Source organism: Lissotriton helveticus, chromosome 8, assembly GCF_964261635.1.
Source record: "Lissotriton helveticus chromosome 8, aLisHel1.1, whole genome shotgun sequence".
NCBI classification, from domain to species: domain Eukaryota; kingdom Metazoa; phylum Chordata; class Amphibia; order Caudata; family Salamandridae; genus Lissotriton; species Lissotriton helveticus.
The window spans coordinates 1,586,853,618-1,586,876,599 of record NC_136069.1 but is presented as its reverse complement, the minus strand read 5'-3'; the positions used below and the strand labels follow the sequence as shown (position 1 = coordinate 1,586,876,599).

The 22,982-nt window shown below is 43.9% G+C and overlaps 1 protein-coding gene across 2 annotated transcripts in view; it reads left to right on the top strand.

Moving 5' to 3' along the window:
- The first annotated feature begins 18,878 nt into the window (after positions 1 to 18,878).
- Positions 18,879 to 22,982, top strand: part of ATG16L2 (autophagy related 16 like 2) — a 586,089-nt gene continuing 581,985 nt past the window's right edge. For both annotated transcript variants that reach the window (XM_078658598.1, XM_078658597.1), the window contains exon 1: positions 18,879 to 19,055. In XM_078658598.1, coding sequence (XP_078514724.1) covers positions 18,917 to 19,055 — 139 coding nt within the window. In that variant the 5' untranslated portion in view covers positions 18,879 to 18,916. The remainder of the gene's footprint in view (positions 19,056 to 22,982) is intronic.

The following is a 22,982-nucleotide window of genomic DNA, read 5'->3' as shown; positions in this document are numbered from 1 at the left end:
AAAGACATAATCCTTTTAATGCGAGGGAAATTCAAATGGAATCGACCTCGGGTACTAAGAGTGTCACATTGGTGACTCCTGAAGAAATCGAAAGATGGAGTCAAGAATTTGAAAAACAAGCGTCCCCAACGAAACCTTTAGATCTCTACAAGCTGAGAATAGAAATAGAGGAATTGATGGCAGGAAACGTAGGATTAGACAGATTAAATACCTACTCCGAAGACGAAATGCTGTTTATCTGCAAGAGTCTCACCCGAAATACTCGAGTACTTCATGAAAAACTGACAGACATTGCTGCTAGCATGGGAATAGATATTTCAAAATCGAAACCTCTGCAGAAACCATATAGGGCAGATTTCTCAGACAAAGATTTGGAAAACTTGAATGTTTCAGGGAAGAAAGCACAGGTCAAAGAACTATTGACAGTATTACAAAAATGGGGAGATGTGGAAAGATGGAAAGCCAGATGGGCCAAGAAAAAGGATGAGGCCAGGTGTAGGCAGGCAACTCCCGAATTTGTTCTAAAGGAAGCTGACAAACCAGAACAGTTATGCCCTATGCGCGAAGTACCAGGTGGAAAATATGTACACGTTCCATGGTCCAGACAGGATATTGTATCCTTTACTAATGATTTCCCGAAATTACGAGAAAAACCTGTGGATTGGTATAGGCAGGTAGAAAGATTCGTAAAGGTGCAAAAATGCCTGTGGAAGGACCTGGATGGGTTCTTCGACATAGTGGTCCCTGTAGATCTGTGGACCGAGTGTAAAATAGCCATAGCTTGGCCTAGTGAGGAATACGCGAGAGATGAAAAAACAGGAGAACCATCGAAGGAAGTAATGAGAAAATATGATCAGGTAATTCAGCATTTGAAATCAAAAGTGCCCGCAAAGGAAACTGATTGGACCAAGATAGATAGAACCACGCAAGAAAGAGACGACACAGTGCATTCCTTTTATGAAAGGCTGTTGCAGGTGTTCAAAACATACAGTGGTATAGATAACATCGAGATGAAGGATATGACACACTTCATTTACAGGTTTGTAAACGGTTTAAGGCCCGAAATCTGTCAATGGATAAAGGATAATAAAATCTGTTGGCATACTAAAAAGATAGATGAGGTCCTACGGTACACAAAGTACTGTGAGGACGAGATGGCAGAAAAGAAAAAGGCTCTCAAGGAGAAGGTTATGTGGGCTCAAGTAAAGCTCGCAGAACAACAGGAAAAGCAGTTAAACAAGATGAACAAAACTACCCCGAACCAAAGCACTGGGGGTGGGGGTGGAGGAAAGCCCAGAGCGAAAATGAGTAGAGAGGAAGCTAAGAAGAAATTTCCTTGCCATCAGTGCGGGGAAATTGGACACTGGAGAGACGAGTGTCCCTATTTACAAGATGATAATGCCCAAACACCTGATTTAATTCCACAGACGCAGAATGAAAAACAAAGAAATACCCAGCAGCAGGTAAAAACGATCCAAGTGCCCAGAGCGCCAAAACCTATTTTTAAAGGAAAATCACCACAGGGTGATGACGTAGAAATCTGGGGGGGCAATGAAAATAGAAATACAGCAACTTCGCAGTATTTGTTGAACGACACCTTCTTCTGTGACGACCAGTACTGACGGGGCCTGAGAGGGGAGGACGAGGAGTGCGTACTTGGCGCCTCCTTGCCGGTGGACCAGTCAGGACCATACATTGAAGGAAAGGTTGATGGAAATGTGTCACCTTTCTGTTGGACACTGGTGCTACCCGTTCTACTGTAAGAACAGTGGACGTTCCAAACCTACCCCTCTCGGGAGAAGCAATCCAAGTAGTGGGTGTATCTAATCAACTGATTAGTACACCTGTTACCGAGCCCATGGAGATCTCAATTGGAAATTTCAAACAAATGCACAGATTTGTTGTCGGTGATACCAGTCCGGTAAACTTACTGGGACGAGATTTGCTGTGCAAAATGAATTGTACCATCTTTTGCACACCAAAGGGCGTCGAAATTAAAACTCCAGACGAAGACGGTATCTACAAGCTAATGTTAATTAGACCTGACTCAGAAATAAAACGAATGACTATACAAGACTTACCTGAAGAACTCCAGCAGACAGTGAAGCCAGAAGTGTGGGACTTTACAGGAAAGGATGTAGGATTAATGAAAAACGTAGACCCCATACAAATAACCATGAGAGAGAATGCAGTGTACCCCAATACCAAGCCTTACAGAATGAGTGCAGAAGTGAGAGCAGGTGTTGCCATTGAAATACAGAAATTGCTAGAAGCAAACATAATACAGGAAGTGATGAGTAGCCCGTGTAACTCACCCATTATGGGCATCAAAAAGCCTAATGGCAAGTACAGAGTAGTTCAGGACCTAAGAAAGGTTAACAAGATAGTGGTTCCTTGCTGCCCTATTGTCCCGAACCCAGCAGTGATCCTGTATCAGATTCCCTGGGATGCTGAATGGTTCACTGTGATAGACCTATGTCACGCATTCTTTTCGATTCCATTGCATCCAGACAGCAAATTTCTTTTCTCATTTGCTTTCAACAGTCACGTGTATGTCTGGAATAGGGTCCCCCAGGGGTACACAGAGAGCCCCTCTATCTTTAATCAGATCTTGAAAAAATGCCTTGAATCTTTAGTCTTACCTGGAAAGTCTGTTTTGGTACAGTACATTGACGACCTATTGGTGGCGTCTAAAAGTCATAGGGACTGCGTGATTGACACCATTGCCCTGTTGAATCACCTGAGTGAAAAGGGACATAAAGTGGCCCCTGAGAAATTGCAGTTCTGTTCGAAATCAGTGAAATATCTGGGACACCAGATAGAAAAAGGCATCAGAAAAGTTACCTCAGAGAGAGTCAGAATAATTCAAAATATGCAGTTACCCCGTACTCAGAAAGAAATCAGAATGTTCCTCGGAGTTGTAGGTTACTGCAGGCAATGGATTGTGGGATTCGCAGTCCTTGCAAAACCTTTGATTCAAATGACAAAGAAAGGAGCAAAAGACCCAGTGAAATGGAATGACGAGAGCCTAACAGCTTTCACAAAGTTGCGTAATTGTCTGTGTACAGCCCCAGGGATGCCTGACTACTCCAAAGAGTTTGGCCTATTCTGTGACACCCGTGACAATTGTGCAATGTCAGTCCTGACTCAGGAACATGGCACGACCAGAAGGCCTGTGGCATATTTCTCTGCCATATTGGATCCAGTGGCTGCTGGATTACCTGGATGTCTGAAAGCAGTAGCTGCAACATGCACCAGTTTAGAACAGAGTGAGTCCATTATCATGGGACATCCTGTAACTGTGTATGTTCCACATGCAGTTGTGATTCTATTGACCCGAACCAAAACTCAGTATCTCACCCCTAGTCGGCTGACTAAATATGAGAGGATTCTCATGGGTGCTGCAAACATTGTCATCACCAGGTGCAATATTTTAAACCCCGCCACTCTACTCCCTGAATCTATGGTAATGGAAGATAAGGGAGATGATGAGCATGACTGTATTGATCTGACAGAGTTCAGTACAAAACCTCGCCCAGACATTAAAGAAACTCCTTTGCCTGTGCATGATGAGGAATGGTTTGTGGATGGTTCGTGCCTGAGGCATGAACTGGGGGGCCTAAGTGCTGCCTATGCTGTGGTCACTTTACACAAAATTGAAGAAGCAGCTTATTTATTTGGAGTAAAGTCTGCACAAGTAGCTGAATTGATCGCTCTGATTAGAGCTTGCAAATTGGGAAAAGACAAGAGAATAACAGTGTATACTGACAGTCAGTACTGTTATGGGGTGGTGCATGACTTTGGCCAGTTATGGCTACAAAGAGAATTCCTGACTTCATCAGGTACCCCCATACGAAATGGAAAAGTGGTTCAAGACCTTTTAGAGGCAATCCAATTACCAAAGGAATTGGCAGTGGTCAAATGTGTTGCTCATAAGAAGGGCCTTGACCCTGTATCTTTGGGAAACGATTTTGCTGATCGAGTGGCTAAACAATGCGCCATGGAGCAGATGCGAATAAATCCGAAGCGGGGTGGGGCTAGAAACAGCTGCCAACTTAGGATGTTTGAAGAAGTGCCTACCTGGGATGAAGTGAGAGAATGGCAGCATGTGACGCCCTGGGAAGAGAAAGAGAAGTGGAAAGAACAAGGTTGTAGACCGAGACGTGAGGATGGTGTCATTGTGGGCCCGAATGGTATGCCTGTGTTACCCAGACAACTACTTGCCCCAATGGCCAGACTGATACATGAAGGATCACACATTGGTAGGGATGCCATGGTTTTGGTATTTCAACAGACTTGGTACAACAAGAAGTTCAGGAAGGTAGCAGAGTCCCTTTGCCAGAGGTGCTTGACATGCCAGCAGTTCAACGCTGGCAAGAAAACAGTAGTTGAACTGGGGAAAATTGGGAGATCAGGGGGTCCCTTTGTAAGAATACAAATTGACTTCATTACCATGCCCCGTTGTGAGGGAAAGAGATATGTCCTTGTCATTGTCTGCCTGTTTTCAAAATGGGTGGAAGCCTACCCAACCTCCCAATGTGATGCCATATCAGTAGCTAAGATGTTGCTGAGAGAGCTAATACCGAGGTTCGGGGTTCCAGTCTTTATTGACTCAGATAGAGGCGGACATTTTCAGAATGAAATCTTGGCTCAGCTCTGCAAAGCATTTGGGATCACACAAAAGCTGCACTGTGCATATCATCCAGAGGCTTCTGGAGTGGTAGAACAAATAAATGGCACCATAAAGAATAGTTTGGCAAAAATATGTGATTCCACTAGCATGAACTGGATAGCTGCCTTACCTCTTGTTCTGATGGGACTCAGAAGCATTCCAGATCGGAGAACAGGCCTGAGCCCCCATGAGATCTTGATGGGAAGAGTGATGAGACAAGCATGGGTACCAGGATACAAACTGTTAAGCATTTCTGATGATTTGGTACTTGAATACTGCAAGCAACTGGGTGACCAAGTGCGTTCTATCTCTCGCCAGATTGGGGCAGACGCCGTCGCCAACCCGACAACACCAGTTCACAAATTGGTTCCTGGTGACTGGGTTAAAATAAAGAAGCACACTCGTTCAAGTTGCCTTGCACCAAGGTGGGGGAAAAAGCGGCAAGTAATCCTGGTAACGACGACTGCTGTAAAGTGCGCCGGCGTTCCCAAGTGGATCCATGCCAGCCATACCCAGAAGGTGATACCTGACGAGGAGCCTGGAGCAGAAGGTTGTCCAGCTGAGGGGTCTGCAGACGTTGGTCCTGAAGTAGCTGACGACAGACGACCAAGCACCAGCCCAGTGGAGGGTCCCATAAACGTTGGCCCGGAGGTAGCTGATGACGCGTGGCCAAGCACCAGTACTGCTGAACATCCAACGGAGGCTGGTCCAGAAGTAGCTGATGACGAGCTGCCGGGAATCTGGCCAGAGGATTGGATACCCATAGTCGATCTCTCTGGAGACCCACTCAGAACAAGAGAGCGAATAAGAGAAGACAGAGAGTGGAATAGAGAGGTCGAGCAAGGCACAGGCGAAGACCCTCAGATCATTGAGATTCACATCAAGTCTGAGGACGAAGAAGAAGGTCAGACAGGGACAGATCAGGTGATTGACACAACTCCACTGACTCCTGATATCGAAAAGGGACAGACTAGAAATAGTGTGATAGTTCGAGCAGAAGAAAATCAAGGGATCGAAGTGCTTGAACAGGATCAGTTAGAATTAGAAGAACGTGTTCAGGACACAGAAACAGAGACATTCAAAAACAAAAACAAAAATTCACCTGAACCAGGCCAGCTTAGTAACCAGGCAGAAGAAATAGATACAAGACCTGGGACTAGTCAGACAGGAAGGGAAGAAACAGAAACCGAAGCACCCCCGACAAGTGAAAATAAAAGAGCATTAGGAGAAAGCTCGATCGCAGTGCCAGCCAAAAGACTAAAGAAAAAGAAGCACATTGAGCCAAGGTATGTTAAGAGACTGAAATTAAGAATAAAAACAGTCCAAGAGAAACTTGCAGATATAAGAAGAAGTCCCCAAATTGCAGAAATACCTGAAGATAGCTCCAAGAGAAGGAGTGAGCGAATAAAAAGACAAAACGAAAAATATCAGGACCCGGAGTGGACCTACTTAATCTTGGAAAATTTTGAGGAACTTGACATAACTGACGAAAGTGACGGAGAACCGGTTGCTGAGTACTCTGAAGAAGAGGAAGACGAGCTCACCTGAGGTTGCACAGAGTAAGCTACCTGTGTAAACTTACAAAGAGGGGTTGAGAAACTTCTTCTGAGCCAAAAATGTCTGAGTCAAGAACGAATGGAAGGCCTAGCGGTAGTTGTTGCAAAACATGCTGCAAAGTATGTATATGTAGTATAGTTATAGTTATATTAGTTTGGATAGGACTAACAGTTTTCATTCCCTTTATGGTTAGTAAAAATACTAATATTGACCCTACTCAGATTTCTGACCCTGAAGAACTGACAACACGAAGTGTAGAAAGACGTGAGAAAGCACTCAGACAAACAAAACGAGACTTAGATGCATCAGATGAGGAAGGACTACATTACCACAGAGTTAGGAATCAGACACACTCAAATGTTGTCGCAAACTTATTAGTACATTATGTAGAGACTATGGAGATAGAGGATTGCTATGTCTGCATGAAGCTACCTACTTCTGTAGCTGAAGGCGTGACATACCATCACTTGCCCCTGACATATGGAAATTCCTGTAGTATTTTAGCAAGCTTATTTTACAAAAGAGGACCGTTACAGTACTATTTCTCTAACAATGACGTGATCTTTTCTGAACTTCCCATTCGTGGAAATCTGAATCCTGTACATATAAAAAGTGACGTAATACGCTATATGGGAGACTACTTTTTGACTATAGGCAATATAGACATAGCTGAAGCACATAGAGACAACCTGACCTGTTCATTGCATGAACAAGAGAAAATATTTTTAAACATGGCAGAGAAGAGAAGGGAGAGTTTCCAAAGAAAGGCAAATGACAAAGGGCAGAAAACCCCTAAATGGGCTGAGAACATGGAAAGCACCTCAACTGGTGGGGCGGGACCTGCTCTGTTGCTGGATTTCGAGAAGAAAGGGAAACTCTGTCTTCACCGCGAGAAGACTGATTATTATAATAACATTTTCATTGGTTCCAGTCAATGTGAGCACAATTACAAGGTAATTGGAGGTTGGGGTTTCAAAAATGGGTCAGAGCCTGTGTTTCCTGGAATTTATTATATATGTGGAGACAAGGCTTATTTCAAATTGCCGGATCACTGGTATGGAAGCTGCTACTTTGGCATTGTTTTCCCGAAAATATACCATGTGAATGAAATTACTGGAAGCAATGAAAACACTAATGGCTTAGTGCGTAGTAAAAGAGAAAGCATAGGTGAAATAATGGGTAGTATTTTTAGTGCACTGATACCTGGAGTGGGAGTGGTTCTGAACACTCACAGAATTTGCAAATTGTCCACAGTAGTGGATGTGCTGTCTACTGATACAGCTCATGGATTTCTGCTGGTCAATACCGAAATGGTTGCGATCAGATCAATGGTTTTACAGGACAGACTTGCTATTGACACCTTATTAGCAAAAGAGGGCGGAGTCTGCCGGATGTTGAAGGCGCAACATTGTTGCACTTACATTCCGGACAAAAGCGTGCAGCTCAAAAGATATGTGAAAAACATTACTAATTTGGAAAGGGAACTCAAACCACTCGAGGTTGACAGTGCCTGGAGGAGACTAGTTGATGGTCTCTCAAATGTAGGTCACTGGTTTGCTAACTTAGGTAGAAGCTTATTGTTCAAAGTACTGATGCCAATTGGAATTATAGGTCTTATCCTATTTTTCATATTCGTCTGTTGCAAATGCCAAAGGCGTAATAAGGAGTATCAGGTGAATGCAAGAGGAGTGAAACGGAATGCGGATGAGCTTGAATTGGAGGAAATAAATAATCAGATTTACAAAAGGGTGAAAAATTCTCACCCTACCAAAAATGAGAAGGAAAAATTGAATCGCATGTTGGAAGAGATAGAGTTGTACAAAGTGTGAAAGAAAGTTGGCATCTGGTTCCATTTTTGTGATGATAGTAAATATCATCAAAGAGGGGATTGATAGAGCAAGATTTCACATCGCGACTTGCTCGAGTCAAGAACCTTGAAAATCTATTATAATCTCATAACTTCAATTGTTTGTTTTACTAATTTCATGTATTTTTAATGTGCGTGGGTATCATAGCGAAGCTTGCCTATGTGTTCTACTAATACGATTAATCCTTGTCCCTAAAATGGCCGCTGCTTGCCTTTTCATTTCTGCGCATGCGTAAGGCACAGTCACGTGTAGAGACGCAGTCACATTTGAGAGGGAAAAGGGTGCGCATGCGTAATAGCTATAAAATGGCTGAGCATCTGATAACATGCTGAAGCTTTGTGCTGCTGCTCCTGTGATGTTATTCGTTGCACTTATTCACTAATGCATAGTATATTTTTATAATGATGAAACTAAAGTACGAACTTATAACATGTAATACATTCATTTATTTCTATGTACTAATTTGTTTCCGCTTACTTTTCATGTATCTTCGGCACGGAGGGGTGATGGGGCTGGGGAGTCCATCTTGGAGGGTACTTCTGCGCAGAATCAATCGATGGTGCGGTGGCATTGAAACCAAGCCAAAGAAGGTTGATGCCAGAGCCTGCATGGGAACATGCACCTTCACCCAGCAAGAGCATCTAGATTGTACCCTATTGTATCAAATTGTATTCTTTCCATTGTATTCCCTGCGACTTTCTCATGGGAACCCCAATCTTGCTAGGCGGCACCTTAGGATGCTAAGTAGGGCTTGTAATAGTCTGTTCTGATTGGTGTGTTAACCAAATCCTACCTTAGGACCAATCAAAATTGGGGATTTCTGACACTTTGCAACATTGGGGGGTGGTACCCTGTCCCAAAACAGTATATCGAGCCTAGGTTCACCTAGGGAAATTGTCCGACTTGTCTGAATAGCTGACCTGTCACTGACCCAACGCACTCAATAGGTGACTTGAAGATACAGAGCGCTGCGGAGCACTCTGTCCGAATTTGACCATAGACTAAGGTTTTACTAAACCTTAAAAGTGCTGGCGGAGCACTTTGCTGGGAGTTCGCTAACCCAATCGGGGTCCTGACTGATAGCTGCAGAGAGGGTGGAGCGCAAGCGTTGCTTCCAAACTGCGGGTGCTGGTCGTGTCCTGGTGGTCCTGTCCTGATCCTAATCTGAGGGTTTCCTGTCCTGTCCTGGGTGTCCATTCTGCACCTGCTGTCCATTGAGGGGTATCCTTCCTTGAGGGTTTCCTGTCCTTAACTGACCCGTGGCCAGGGTTTGGTTTTTCACACCAGTCTAGGTAAATATCGCTCTAAATCTCTTGAAACTGCACCTTTCTATTTTTCTGTCTTTGCTTCAATAAAGACATATCTTTGCATATGATAAGTTTTCCATGCTTTCCGCAACTCATTGCATCTCATGAAACGTATGCATTTATTTTCATAGCGTGTTCCTATGTTGCCCTTCCTTTTACAAATAATTTTTTCCTATTTGCAGTTTATAACTTGTTTGATGTGTTCTATAAATTTTCTCACTAAACTGAATGAAGAGATTTTCTGAAGTTATAGCGTGTCCTATTTACGTTAACCGAATTGTTTAGATTTCTAAAGTTTTCCCATTCCCTAGCATAAATGATACTTGCCCTAGTTGTTTCTTCATCACCCATGTCCACTCTTACATGATTAATTTACTAGCTTAGCAGGTTTCCCAGTCGCATTTCTCTTGAATCCAAAATGTTTTGTTATCTTGTTTACTGACTATCTGCTCAATGTAAGTTGGATTTTCACACTGATTGAACTTTAGATAAAACTTTATAAAACTTCTAGTTGTCCGTGGTCATTTTATGAAAGTAAAGTCATTTATTGAAGTGTATATTATTTGCTGCCTTTCCTTTTACAGCTAGCTCCCTGATCCATGGTGGTCATAGGTACCCGTAACGGTGGATGGAAAGTCGGGTACACTAGGAATAATCGAAAGGAATCCCACAATTATTGGTAGTAGATTGTGAGGTCATCCGATCAATATATCTGGTGATTTGAAATATATGGACCCGAAGCCGGAAGTGGCGAAATTATTGGTCGGGTGACCCGCGATCTCTAGCACTGGCACAGTGACAGGCTGGGCATACCTTGATAGGAAGTCGGCCGGATTCCGGGTGCCTTGTTTGTACTCCACAGTGAACTGGAATTCTCGCAGCTGTAGTACTCATTTTTAAATCCGTGGGGAAGGGTGTGATTATGACCCTTGAAACAGCGGGATGAGTGGCTTGTGGTCAGTGATGACAGGAAACGGATGCCCATACAAGTAGATATGGAAATGGCGGCTACTCCACAAGATCGGGATGGCTTCTTTCTCGATCTAAGAATAACGTTGTTCCTTGGGCGTAAGTGTCCTGCTGGCATAGGCGACTGGGGCTCATTCCCCGCAGAACTGTTGCTGGGCCAAGACTGCGACCAACCCTGTGGGGCTGGCATCTACCACCAGCTGGGACTCGTGTCTGGGGTCGAAGTCACTAGCCTAGTGTCGGCCGAGAGGGCTGCCTTTGTGCGGCGAAAAGCTTCTTTTTGTTCTGCTTCCCACACCCAGTGGCTAGTGGCTTTGGTGAGGTCTCGGAGGGGCCCTGTCAGGTCACAGAGGTTTCTGAGGAAATGCCCGCAGTATGTGAAATTGCCCAAGAAACTGCGGACACCGGACATCGACGTCGGGGTGGGGGCATCTTGTATGTTCTTTACTTTATCCGGGTCTGGGCCGATGCCTTTGTCCGAGAACCGATAGTTAAAGAAACGAATGTCTCTTCTCAAGAACTTGCACTTTCCGCAGTGCAGGGTAAGTCCACTGTCCCGGAAGCAGGAGAACACAGTTTGGAGGTGCAGGAGATGTTCCTCTAGCGTGGGACGGTGCACCAGAATGTCGCTCATGTGAGCACTCCTTCCAGCCCCTGGAGGACATTCTTGACAATGTTCTGAAACACCTCGGCTGCGCTTGAGATTCGGAAGTTGAGGCGAGTGTAACGCCAGAGTCCTGCATGGGTGGAGAAGGCTTTGATAGGGCGAGAGTTTGGGTGGAGCAGAATCTGGTGGTACCCCGAGCAGAGGTCCATCTTACAGAACCATTTGGAGCTGGCTAACTACCCAATGATGTTGTCTACTATTAGCGTCAGGTGGCGTTCGCGTTTGGTGGCGAGGTTCGGCATCCTCATATCCACAAAGATGTGGACCGCTTCCGGCTGCTTCGGCTTCTTCGCAACGACGATGGGGGACACCCACGGAGTGGGGCCTCTTACCCGTTCGTTGATCCTGGCTCTCTCTAATAGGCGTAGTTCTGCCTCTACTTTAGGAAGTAGGTGGAAGGCGATCCTCCTGTGTCGGAGGGCTATAGGGGCCACAGACCTATCGATGTACAGCTGGACAGCCGGGCCTTTTAGGCATCCAATGTCCTCGAACAGAGCCTTGAACTCCTGCAGCAGGCGGTCCAGGTCATGGGCATGCACAGTGAACGCCAACTGGATAAGGTTGAGGTCCTGTGCGGTGCGACAGCAGAGTAGGAATCCTGGCTCCACCTGCGACACATAGACCTTGGCCTTCTGACGTGTGGCATCATGAGCGAGACTGGCTTGAAATACACCATACAGTTTCTGTGGAGAGTTGGTGCCAAATGCATAGACTTATACCTTGGTATTGCGTAGCACTGGAGGGTTGAGCGACTCCTGTAGACGGTGGCGGCGATGAGGTTGATGGTGGCCCCTGTGCATGATCCTGCATGTTTACCTTACACATGGGTGCAGCGTGTTGGGTGGCTGTGAGAGCATTCAGCATTCTGACTACGTGGATAGTCGCAGCTTCAGCCTCATCGTTGTCCATGTCGCTGTCGGCAGGGCCATCGGGGGGAGGGTTCAATTGCACGGACTCGTTGTTGCGGGCCTTTCAGCCTCCTCCTCTGCGTGTACCAGCACAATTTGTAGAAATGGTTTAACCTTCCCGCACGTGCTGCAGGTCTTGCCATGCGCGGGACAGGCACCGTCGTGGGGGTACGGACCCCCACACGGGTGACTTTGTGAGCCCTGTTTGGAGGATGGAGTGTTTGACTTGGTGCTCTTCGGTTGCGTTTCACAAGTGTCAGTGCGAATGGCACAAACTGGCTCTTCTTTGACCCTGCGGCTGGCTTGGGGTTCTTGTGTGCCGCCCTGGCTTTGGACAATTCCTTGGATCGGCCTAGCATTAAAATGTCTCACATCGTTGTGCTCCTGTAGGACACTTTCGCGCAGCTTGGAGGATGCGCAGCCTTGGATGAACTGGGCTGGTACTTCGTCGTCCTCGTCCGGGAGGGTGCAGGTGCTTGCCAGCTCCTTCAGTCTCGCATAGAAAACATCCACCGATTCTTTCGGCTGTTGGCGCGCCTGGCGGAGCAGGAAGCGCTCGTAGTCGGGTTGGCATAAGGCTCAAAGTGGGCAGTGATGGTGTTGCGCATTGTAGCGTAGTTTCTTGGAGATCCAACCTCACGCACCATTTTGGATATCTTATGGATGTCTGTTCCTCTGAAATGAAGGAGCATGGGTGTAAAGAAGAGATATTCCAGGAAGCCGAGGTCATTTGTTGTAAGTTGATCTTTATTTTAGTTTAGGATATAAATTGGAGAACCCCACCAGGAGCGGTATGACATCTGCTCAGCCCGAACTTCAACTGACATTCAACACACCATTCGAACATTCATGCAATCAACATTCATACACACGCGCACAGGCTGAGCAGCACTCTACATCTTCTCCCTTGTTAACACAGAAAAGATGACCCTTCACAATATAATTATAAGATGTTACTATACAAGGTATTAAGCAAATATAAAATATAATTAAGAACATTTATATATTCAATAGAATTAAAATCAAGTGAAGAGGTGGAGTGAAATCCTTAAACTGTAAAATACGGTAAAACCATTTTCAGAACATGCAAAAAAGGACGTTGAAACAACACAACCCCTCTTCCCCCTTTTAATGAGACAATAAGTGAGCTAAAAGGGGAGTACGCAGAAGGTAGAGATACAAAGAAATGAGAAGAAAAATGAAAGCAAACGGTGTAAAGATCACTAGAAGAGAAAAAGATGAGAAGAAGAGTGAAAAATTTGTGCAGCAAAGAAGGCACAAAGACACTGCAGAGAAAAAGTTAACACAGCAAGAACCACCAAGACACACTGATTGGCCAGACCAGAGCGAAGGAAGCTTGAATGTTGAAAAAGAAAAACAAGTGCAGTATAGAGGAAACAAGACTTAGTAGAGTGGTTAAAATGTAAGGTGAAACATACACAAAAATTGTGGAAGAAACACAAGTAAAAGTAAAACATGAAGAGAAAGGCATCAAGTCTCCACACGTCTTTAAATAAGACCCATATATATATATATATAGCTGGAGAAAGCTTAGTGTGGATAGTGACGCACTTAAAAAGGAACTTGACCCTTTTTTTTTTTTTTTAAAAGAGACCCACACGTCTTATAAAAAGACCCAAATAAATATATAGTTAAAAAGCTTAGTGTGGATAATAGTACTGAAGAATGCATTTGCATTTTTAAAGAGACCACACGTCTTAAGGTAAGACCCATATACATATAGCTTAAAAGCTTAGTGTGGATAATAGTACTGAAGAATGCATATGCATTTTTAAAGAGACCACACGTCTTAAAGTAAGACCCATATACATATAGCTTAAAAGCTTAGTGTGGTTTACAGAGTACAGAAGAAGGAACCACACGTCTTTAAAATAAGACCCATATAAATAACTTAAAAAGTTGGTGTGGTGGAATGCATTTGCATTCTTCCTTTCAAAACATTAGAAAATTTTTAAAATATATATTCTTCCTCAAAAGAGACTGCATTTGCACTATAGCTCTCTCTTTTTTTTTTTAAACAGTAGAGTGTTTTAGTCTACTTTAAAACATCAAAAATATTTGATGAAGCATGAAACTAAGTATGACTGTAAAATCATTTCATTTTTAAACATGCCCGTATATAATTCATGTAAAGATTATATTAAAAATACTCATTCTGAAATCACTACAAAATTCAAATAATTAAATACTTATAATTAATGTAACTATAAGGATAAAGCAACTGTAAAATTTATAGCAGAGAAAGGTGATAACATCTGCATAAAATAAAACTTCTGTTAAAAGAAACAGAGATAACACTTTACAGATATAACACTTTACGGAACTTTCGTTGTCTGTATTATCAATCTCTAATTCATATCATCATCAAAGTGCAACGATGGAAAATAACCATTAGGTGGTAGTGTTGTGACAAATAAAAGTATTGTACTTTGATAAACAGCAGATCGAGGTGATGAGTTTCCAAAGAAAACGACTCCAGTACTTGTGGAAAAACAATGGATAGAAAGCATGTCGGGAATCCGTGGAATGCAAGACTGGGGAAAGGGTGTCAGAGTAATGACGGAAACCAAGTGAAAAGAAGGTTTGATGGTCTCGAATATATTCTGCATTTTGTTTATTGTATGAGGCTTAAAGTTCTGTTCAATAAAAATGAAAGAACTGCAGCTCGTGTATTTCCTTGAAGGAGTGCTCTCAAGCGTGAAGAGAATCCAATGATTGATGAAGTGTCACTGGTATTATCTATGTTCAGGATTGCTGAGCTTAATTGCTGTCGGAGGCTTTGAAAACTGAAAAACAATTGCAGAGCAAGTATTTTCTTGAGCTCGTGAACTTCAAACTGTATGCGATAAAGTTAATCGTATTTCATGTTCATAAATTGCGCGTTGCTGGGCAACAGTTTAACAATGCCTGAACACTTCCTGAAAGATGGAGGCACGCAGAGGATTACGTGATGACGTGCAAGAGAAGTCGTCACAGTGTAAGTAAGGTTTGATGCGTGGAGATGCCTCGCGCTGACTTCGAAAGAGGCAAACATCAACGGTAAGAGCGCGAGCAATATCTATGTGCTCTTAACTTTTAACATATTAGTAAAGTATAATTAAGAAAATGCTCACGTTAAACACTTGACACACTGCTGCTGAAGAAAATGTAAAACTCCCTTCCGCCTGCTGCTGAAGTAAAAGGAACACTCTTTTCTTCACTAAAAAGAGCAGGTCAGGAGAAAGCAGAAAACAAACAGTTGTATTCCGGTTGAGAGTCACTCGTTCAGTTTTCTTGTCATTATGCCGGTCAGTGAAAGGGTTGTTGCACCAGAGCACATACAAGGTGGCAGGACGGTGTTGACAAGCAGCTGGCGCTTTATAGTTGCAGGTGATCGGTCTCGAAGGAATTGGTATGCCGAAAAACCAGTAGTGCGCCCTTTAAAGTTTAATTTTAGCCGCTTTCAAAATACACTTCACTGTCCTTGAGAAACTCTTTATCGGCAATAAGAGTTTTGTTTCAAATTATTACAGCTTTAAAGTTCAGATAAACGCTGCTATGAAAATAACTGGCACTTACTTCTAGGGCGACCGGTGAGAGGTCACTGGTGGGGTTCTGGGTGCCAGTACTTTGTTGGAGGTTTCCTTTTCAGTTTGGATCCTTTTCTTAAGGTTTCACTTTTCGTTCCGTTTCCTTTTTTTTTTTAAATGTCTTTTAAATTTGCACGGAGGTCCGTTTCTGAAGCGTCGCCAAATGTAAAGAAGATATATTCCAGGAAGCCGAGGTCATTTGTTGTAAGTTGATCTTTATTTTAGTTTAGGATATAAATTGGAGAACCCCACCAGGAGCGGTATGACATCTGCTCAGCCCGAACTTCAACTGACATTCAACACACCATTCGAACATTCATGCAATCAACATTCATACACACGCGCACAGGCTGAGCAGCACTCTACAATGGGTCTTCTCCTCGGGGCAAGAATGTCTACAGCGTCGAAATACGTCTTGAGGCGCTCTACCCATGCCTTCCAGCAAGCTGCCTGGGAGAGCCCGTGATTGTGAAAGGTTCCAAATGCGGTACGGACGCCATGTGGGTGATGCAGTGGGAGTGGCCGGGGTCGGTGTATCACTCACTGTGGGGCGCCAGCAGGCGGGCAAATGCGCCGCGGTGCTTTGCGGGCCCTTCTGGTTGAGGTAGGCAGTGAATCCTTTCGGTGCTGGTGCAGCCGTGATGGGGCGAGGCTCGAAGGGTGAGCATGCACTGCCACAGGAGGGCACACCAGTGTGGTCTAGGTGAGTATGGCCTGGCGCCGTGTGCATGAGCAGCAGGAGAACGCACCTTGTAGTGGCGCCACGTGGGCGTAGTGGAGGCGGTAGGGCAGGCCTCAAATGCCGGTCAGCCCCAGGATAGGGTCCCAGCTGGAGGAGCGTGGTGTCGAGGGTGCTGGCAGGAGAGCGGCAGGGAGCAGGCGACAGAGCTGGAGGTGCGTGGTGTCGAGGGTGCTGGCAGGAGGGCGGCAGGGAGCAGGCAACACTTTCTTTTCCGGAGTCAGGAGCACTGGAGAGCCACGATGCAAAGGTCTCACCGCTACGTGTGCCAGGAAAGAGCCCGCACGTGCGCGCACCTGCGAGCCGATGAGGTGTGTTGAGCTGCAGCAGTAGAGGGTGAAAGCTTCGGCCGTGTGCAGCGCTGGGAGCCGATGCAGGCCCTCACAACGAGGGCCGCAGGTGCGTGGCAGGGGGCACTGACTGGAGGTCACAGGAGACGCGGCTTGAGCGCTCCTGGGTTGGAGTTGCATGCGGCAGGCACAGCAGGTGTGAGGTGGCACAGCAGGGTGGGAAGACCACCTTCTCGCCAGTGTAGTGTAGTGGCCCTGGGCCTTGTGATGCGGGCAACAAAGAGTCGGACGATACATTTGCAGTGGTGGCCAGTGCGTAACTAAACCACGGCTATTTATAAACATTGTACACACTGGCTGGGTGTACGCCGGGCCAGTCCTTTGTCCTACGCCTGAGGGGTTTTCACCGGGGCCAGCCCGCACTCAGTGCACAGCATGGGGCTGCCCAACAAGTCACAATATTACACAAGGAGCCACCTTCAGTTCATCGCTGGCGGTCAGCACCATCTTTGTTTCTGGCACCACTAAGGCACATTAACGAATCTATAGTATGAAGTGAGGGTAATTCACAATGCAAAATCCCTCTTTAATTTTAGTTCTTTGGGCATCCTACAATAGAATGTTGATAGAATATTAATTTGTTAATATCCATTTGCCATTTGTTTAAATCTAACAAGTGTCTCTATATGTTGTTCTTGATTCAAATAGAATGCCAAAAGAATAGTGCGACATATAGGAGTGCACAACAGGGTGCTGTTCCACTCCCTTTATATGTGAACATATATTCATACAACCACCAATACCACCACCAGTACCATCACACATTCTATCATCACTGATACCACCACCTGACACAACTGCCTCAATAACACAGCACCAATAGCACAATGAATTCTGCCACTGACAATGCCATTATCAACACCACTATCGCCAACAATGCCACTAACATCACACCACGACCACTATCAAGCATTGGCAAAGTTAAAGACTTAGCTAGCTGTTTTGTTCAATAATCCACAATACGAAGTAGAAACAATAATATGTTTAATGCAGTAGTAAGTAGGCAGCATATAAAGGAGCAAACTAACCAACGTCCACTCCGAGTCATCTCCTGCTCATCTCTTACCAAGGTACTATATTATATCCACAAGTCTCTAAATAACAAAAGCATGAGCAAATACATTGCAGGCACATAACTCTTGGTTTAATGAGCTGTCGCAAAGAAATACATTTCTGCATGCCTGTGCTTATCTACATTGTCACAATAAAGTCATGCTTATTGTCACTACCAACGATTGTTCGTGTAGCAGTTCGAGTGTGAGGGATGCTCATAGTTGGCGCATGTTACATCGTTTACTTAATTAATAATATAAATAAAACATATAAATACATGGCGTATACATAACTTTAATTTTATAAAAATACCCTAACCACGAATTGTGCTTAAATTAGAAAGGGCAGTACACCAAGAGCCAGAAGCCAACCTCTCCGTGTCACATGACGCAGTAGGCTAGCCACGTGAAGAAAGCGTAATGTTGTTGTTTATTTTATATAAGCTGACCCAAATGAAAATAGAGGGGTGATATAATAAAATAATTACACAGACTCATTTTTATGACATATTAGGTATTTAAATAATATTTGCTTTCTTTATATATTATCGTAAGAATAAATAGGCTAACTGTATTAGATACGTCACAGTATCAAAACCACACTTTTTGTTTGTTGCCTCTACTCATAATCCCCCTGTCTGCGGTTAAGTGGAACGGCCCGGGAAATACCCTTTCGCGGAAGCACATTGGCTAGAAGTTTCCCCACAGGGTGCAGCTGTTTTCCCCGAGCCACGTGCCGTTAAATAAACAAGAGAGTAATGCAAATCTCGGCGGGGTACTGAGGGAAGCCTCTCAACTAAGATATCGGCCATTTGGCACCTGCATTTTTCTTGCCGCATGTCCTACATGTTCAGTTTTATACATACACTTTTATAAAAAGTAAATGTTATCGAGGATTAACCCATATATAACAAAGGAAAACGAATCCAAAGGTTACCCGATATATAAAAAATCTAATTTTTTAATGAGTTCAGATTCTACATAAAAAATATTTTTATGTCAACTATATTCAAAATTCTCAGATTAAAATGTTTCTTCTCTGCAAATAGTTCAATATTTAGTTTTTATACAGAACATTTACCCTTCCGAAATGGCCGTAGAATTATGAATTGAAAGCAAGCGTGAGTCTGCGTCGCCTTACTACTGGTGAAAGTCAAGTTTGTGTAGTCCGTTTACTATGTTTATGGAACTTCTCGCACTGCTAGTGCTAGCCGCTGTCAGTGAGTCTGTCACTGCCATGGCAGCCCACGACTGGACTCCGGATCGCCGGCTCACCGGGCAGCGATCGCTGCCCTGCTGGAAGGAGCACATCTCCATGGAGCTGAGGCAGAGGGACCGGGCACAGAAAGCGCGATACGAGCAAATGTTCCAGTCCTGTGAGTAATGCATGCCTTAGATTTAAGTGGAACCTTCCTGCCCTTTTAAAAGCACCACCTCGCTCTGTCCTCCTTGTACCCGGTGCAGCGCTACTAGTTCACAACCAGGAACCTCTAAGCACTTTAGTGAAAAAAAAGTGTTAGACCAGCAACATCATTCAAGCATATACCTAACGTTACCTACCTATTACTATGTGGGGACTTAGTGAAAACTTGATGCTGTCGCTCTTATTGTGCCCTTACCCTTTTTCCGTGTGGTGGCTGGCTTTAAGCTACATTTAGTGACACAGATAAAACAAATGGTGTGCTGTAAAATAGATCCTGCATTCTTTAATATCTATTGAGTTTTGAGGAATGTTCTGGTTTAGTTTATAGCAACTGAAACTAGGCGCTGCATTAGATTGATTGCAAATTCATATTTAGATGAATTTTTTTCTTAACACTTGTCCCTCAATTGCATGCCATCTTTTCGCTTAAAATGTGCGCCCACCCATCCCTTTCCCCTATTGCACCCTAAATCCCTCCCCTGCTGTACCCCCCATTTAACGTCCCAATGGCCCAACATTAACCCTTTACATTCCTCTCATCTAACTTAAAGTGCATGACCTGGGCACAACATGCAATTTTAGAGTAGCCCTGATTTAATTTGCAGCATTGCTGGTATTTTCAAATTATGTGTGATTGGGAAGACATGCAGCTATGACCATTTATTTCAGAGCAGTGGAAAGTAAGAATCTGAACTAGACCGCTGCAGAAGCTGTGATACTCTCTTGTTTTCCCAAAGCCACCGCTCCTGCAAGCGCCCTGCACCCTCCCTTCAGACTCCTGCTTCAGACCACCAGCGGATTAGTTCTAGGTTTAAAACGTTACACCACCTTCCTCCCCACGCACTTAACAAGGGTAACAAACATCACAGCTCCTGTTTGTAGGAGTGAAACAAATAAAACCCCACCCAAGTAAATATTACATGTATAGACAGCTGAAACGAAATTACTATTTTAAAATGTACTGCATTCACATTTTCTGTCAAACACAGAATTAAGGTATAATATGCCAACATAAGCTTTTTACGAACTAAACGCATCATGTTCAACTCTATGTATCTTTTATTGTTCTTCTGGGTCTGTCTATTTAAATTAAGGCAAGACTCTTAAATGCCGATTGCAACCAGCGACTTGACAGCCAGCCCATAAAATAAGTTGTTGTCTAGTTTTCATTAAGAAACTTTTTTTAAAAACTCTTGGTTCCATCCTTATGCAGGCTTGGTCTAATGCCGCGCAAAGTCATACTGAGCAAAACCAAAGGGGATGGTGGACGGAGTGTTGAACATTGCAAGCACTCACCCCCAGTCAACTGATCTGGGTTTAATCCATCATCATTCTTTAGCTCACTCCGCCACCTCAGTTCAGACATGGCCATATGCAAATCAGTCTGACCCTGTGCCTCATGGGAACAGTCCAGCCATGCCCAGCCATGTCTTCCAAGGACCGGAAACAAGCATCCTGGGACCGTTTTCTGGATAAGCAGCCATCATCAGCCAGGCTAGCTTGAATCCAGTGGCAAAGTGAGCAAGGGACCCACGTCTGGGCATACCCTGCCAGCTTAGGGCAAACACAGCAAAACCAAAGGGGATGATGGACGGTGTGCTTACAATTTACCTTAACTGTGACAGCGGACTCCTATTAAAGTGTTTTTTTTAAACTGACAAACACCCAAACTTACCCTGGATCACCTTTAAGGTACACAGCTTAAGAATCTCAAGAACAAACATGAATAAAGTTTTTATACATAATGGATTTTTTCTTGCTCTATCGAATTCCTATTTCTTAAAGGCGAATCAAAGCTTTATATGATATAGAAATATCTTAAAAGCACAGAACAAAAAAAATACAATTCATGTTATTAGTTAAAACACTTAATAAATAATTAAAAAGACAAGATAAAACAGCATTAAACCATTTACAGCTTTGAGTTAGTTAAGAAAAAGAAAAAAAAACCCGGGGGATTCCCTGAGAAAAAATTCATCACATAGCTTTGGATCTAATCACCCACGCCCAGCTAAGAAATTTAGCTACCCCACAGGCCAGTACTGTATTAGGATCGGATTGTAAGATTCTTAACGCTGGGGCATAGCCTCTAGTCTCAAGTAGGCGACAGACTGGTTTTAGCCATTTGGATCTGGGCTTGTTATAGGCACTGCAAACAAAAAAAGACATGTGGGATGGTTTCCAGTTCAGCGATGCAGTGCAGGCAGATGGCAGGCGTCTGATTGGGGGGTTGCCATTTGGAGGTGCGTTCACGGACTGGTAGAGTTCCCATTCTAAACTGGATATATAAGGCCCTATCTTTAGGTTTTCTAATGAAGTCCATATAGGGTTCAAGCAAGGGTACTGTCTTGTGCAGACGAAACTCGTCTGAGAGTCTACCTAGATTATCCGCTCTAGATTCTTGGGTGTCGACCCACAACCAGTATGCCCGCTAAACCTCCAGTTTAGATATTGAAGCACCGGACTCCCATACAATCCACAGGCCAATGGCCATTAGGAGCTCCTTCACTTTAGAGAGCCAAGCAATTTTGTGAGACCCCTGCAAGTTCATGACTTCTGTAAGGCCGTCTGCGTATCTCTCTAACTCTGGTGTACGCCACAGGTGGGCCCAATAGAGAAGCGGACGCAGAATTATAAGATCTTTAATAGATCTGCGTCAAAGATCGTATTGGATGGGTTTGCTTGGGGTACTCCTAAGGACAGACAAAAGCTCCTTATAAAATGTATTCTCGGCCATTACGAGGGAATCAACATTATTAAAACCCCAGAGTTCTGCTCCGTACAATGCACTGCCTATTTCTTCTTTTTTATGTTTTTATTAGGGACCTGATGTATGAACATTTTTGTGTTACTAGGTGCATCGAAACATCAATGCGTCTGAATAAATTCGACACCTTGTTCCCATAATCACAACTGGTTGAATTTTACTCTTGTAGATTGTATTTATGAAAATGGATTCAGCACCAGTGAGTTGGATTTTCCCAGTTTGTAAATGCAGGATCAGGATGGGAATATTGGCGTTTCAGGAGGGTTGGCCTTGCAGGGAACACATACAGACTTGTAAGGGTGATTGTCTTCACAGACAGAGTGAAGGTAGTTTTTCAAATACAAATATTTTCTCGTGTGAATGGTACAAGGAAGTGCTATTTTGGGTGGAGCGCAGGAGGTTCAACACTCCTATTTAGTGTCGATGAATGTGAAATAACTTTTTAATGGAGGGAAAAAAACGATACGTGACATTTCTTCTTCACTTGTACACGCAGAACTTATCTTGTACTTGCCTAATAGAACATCTCATTGTATACATTTTGTCCATTGAACTGGTGTTTAAATCTATATCTGTCGTATGTTACCAGGTGTAATCCTGGGACTGTTTGTGTATTTTATTAAATTTGATAATCGATTCCAAACGTAGGGGGAATCCGATATGAGTAGATTTCTGACTGCTGCATTTTTGGGTTTGTGATTTAGGGCCCAGGTATCTTTCTGACTATCCATCGGTCTTTGTGTACATATGGGTCAGTTTGCCCTATTTGTGTGCGTCTATGCACTTGTCCCTTTTCTGCATATTTGTTTAGTTATGCCTCTGTCTGTCCATCTGTTTGCATGCTCACATTTCTACTTGTGTTCACTGGCTACACCCATATTTGTTTTCCTATTTGTCAATTTTTTCATCCATATATTTAAATGGTGTTTAATCTTCCTCCCTGTTTATATAAACGTTTGCCTCCCTCTCTCTATGGATGTATGTTGCTATCGTGTAAATTTGCTCTGTTGGTTAATGCATCTACTGCAGAAATCTGTGAACAGCCTTTACAATTTGTGATTCAACCCCAAAGGGTTGACTTAGGTTTTTATCCCCTCGAGGGCCATACAATGA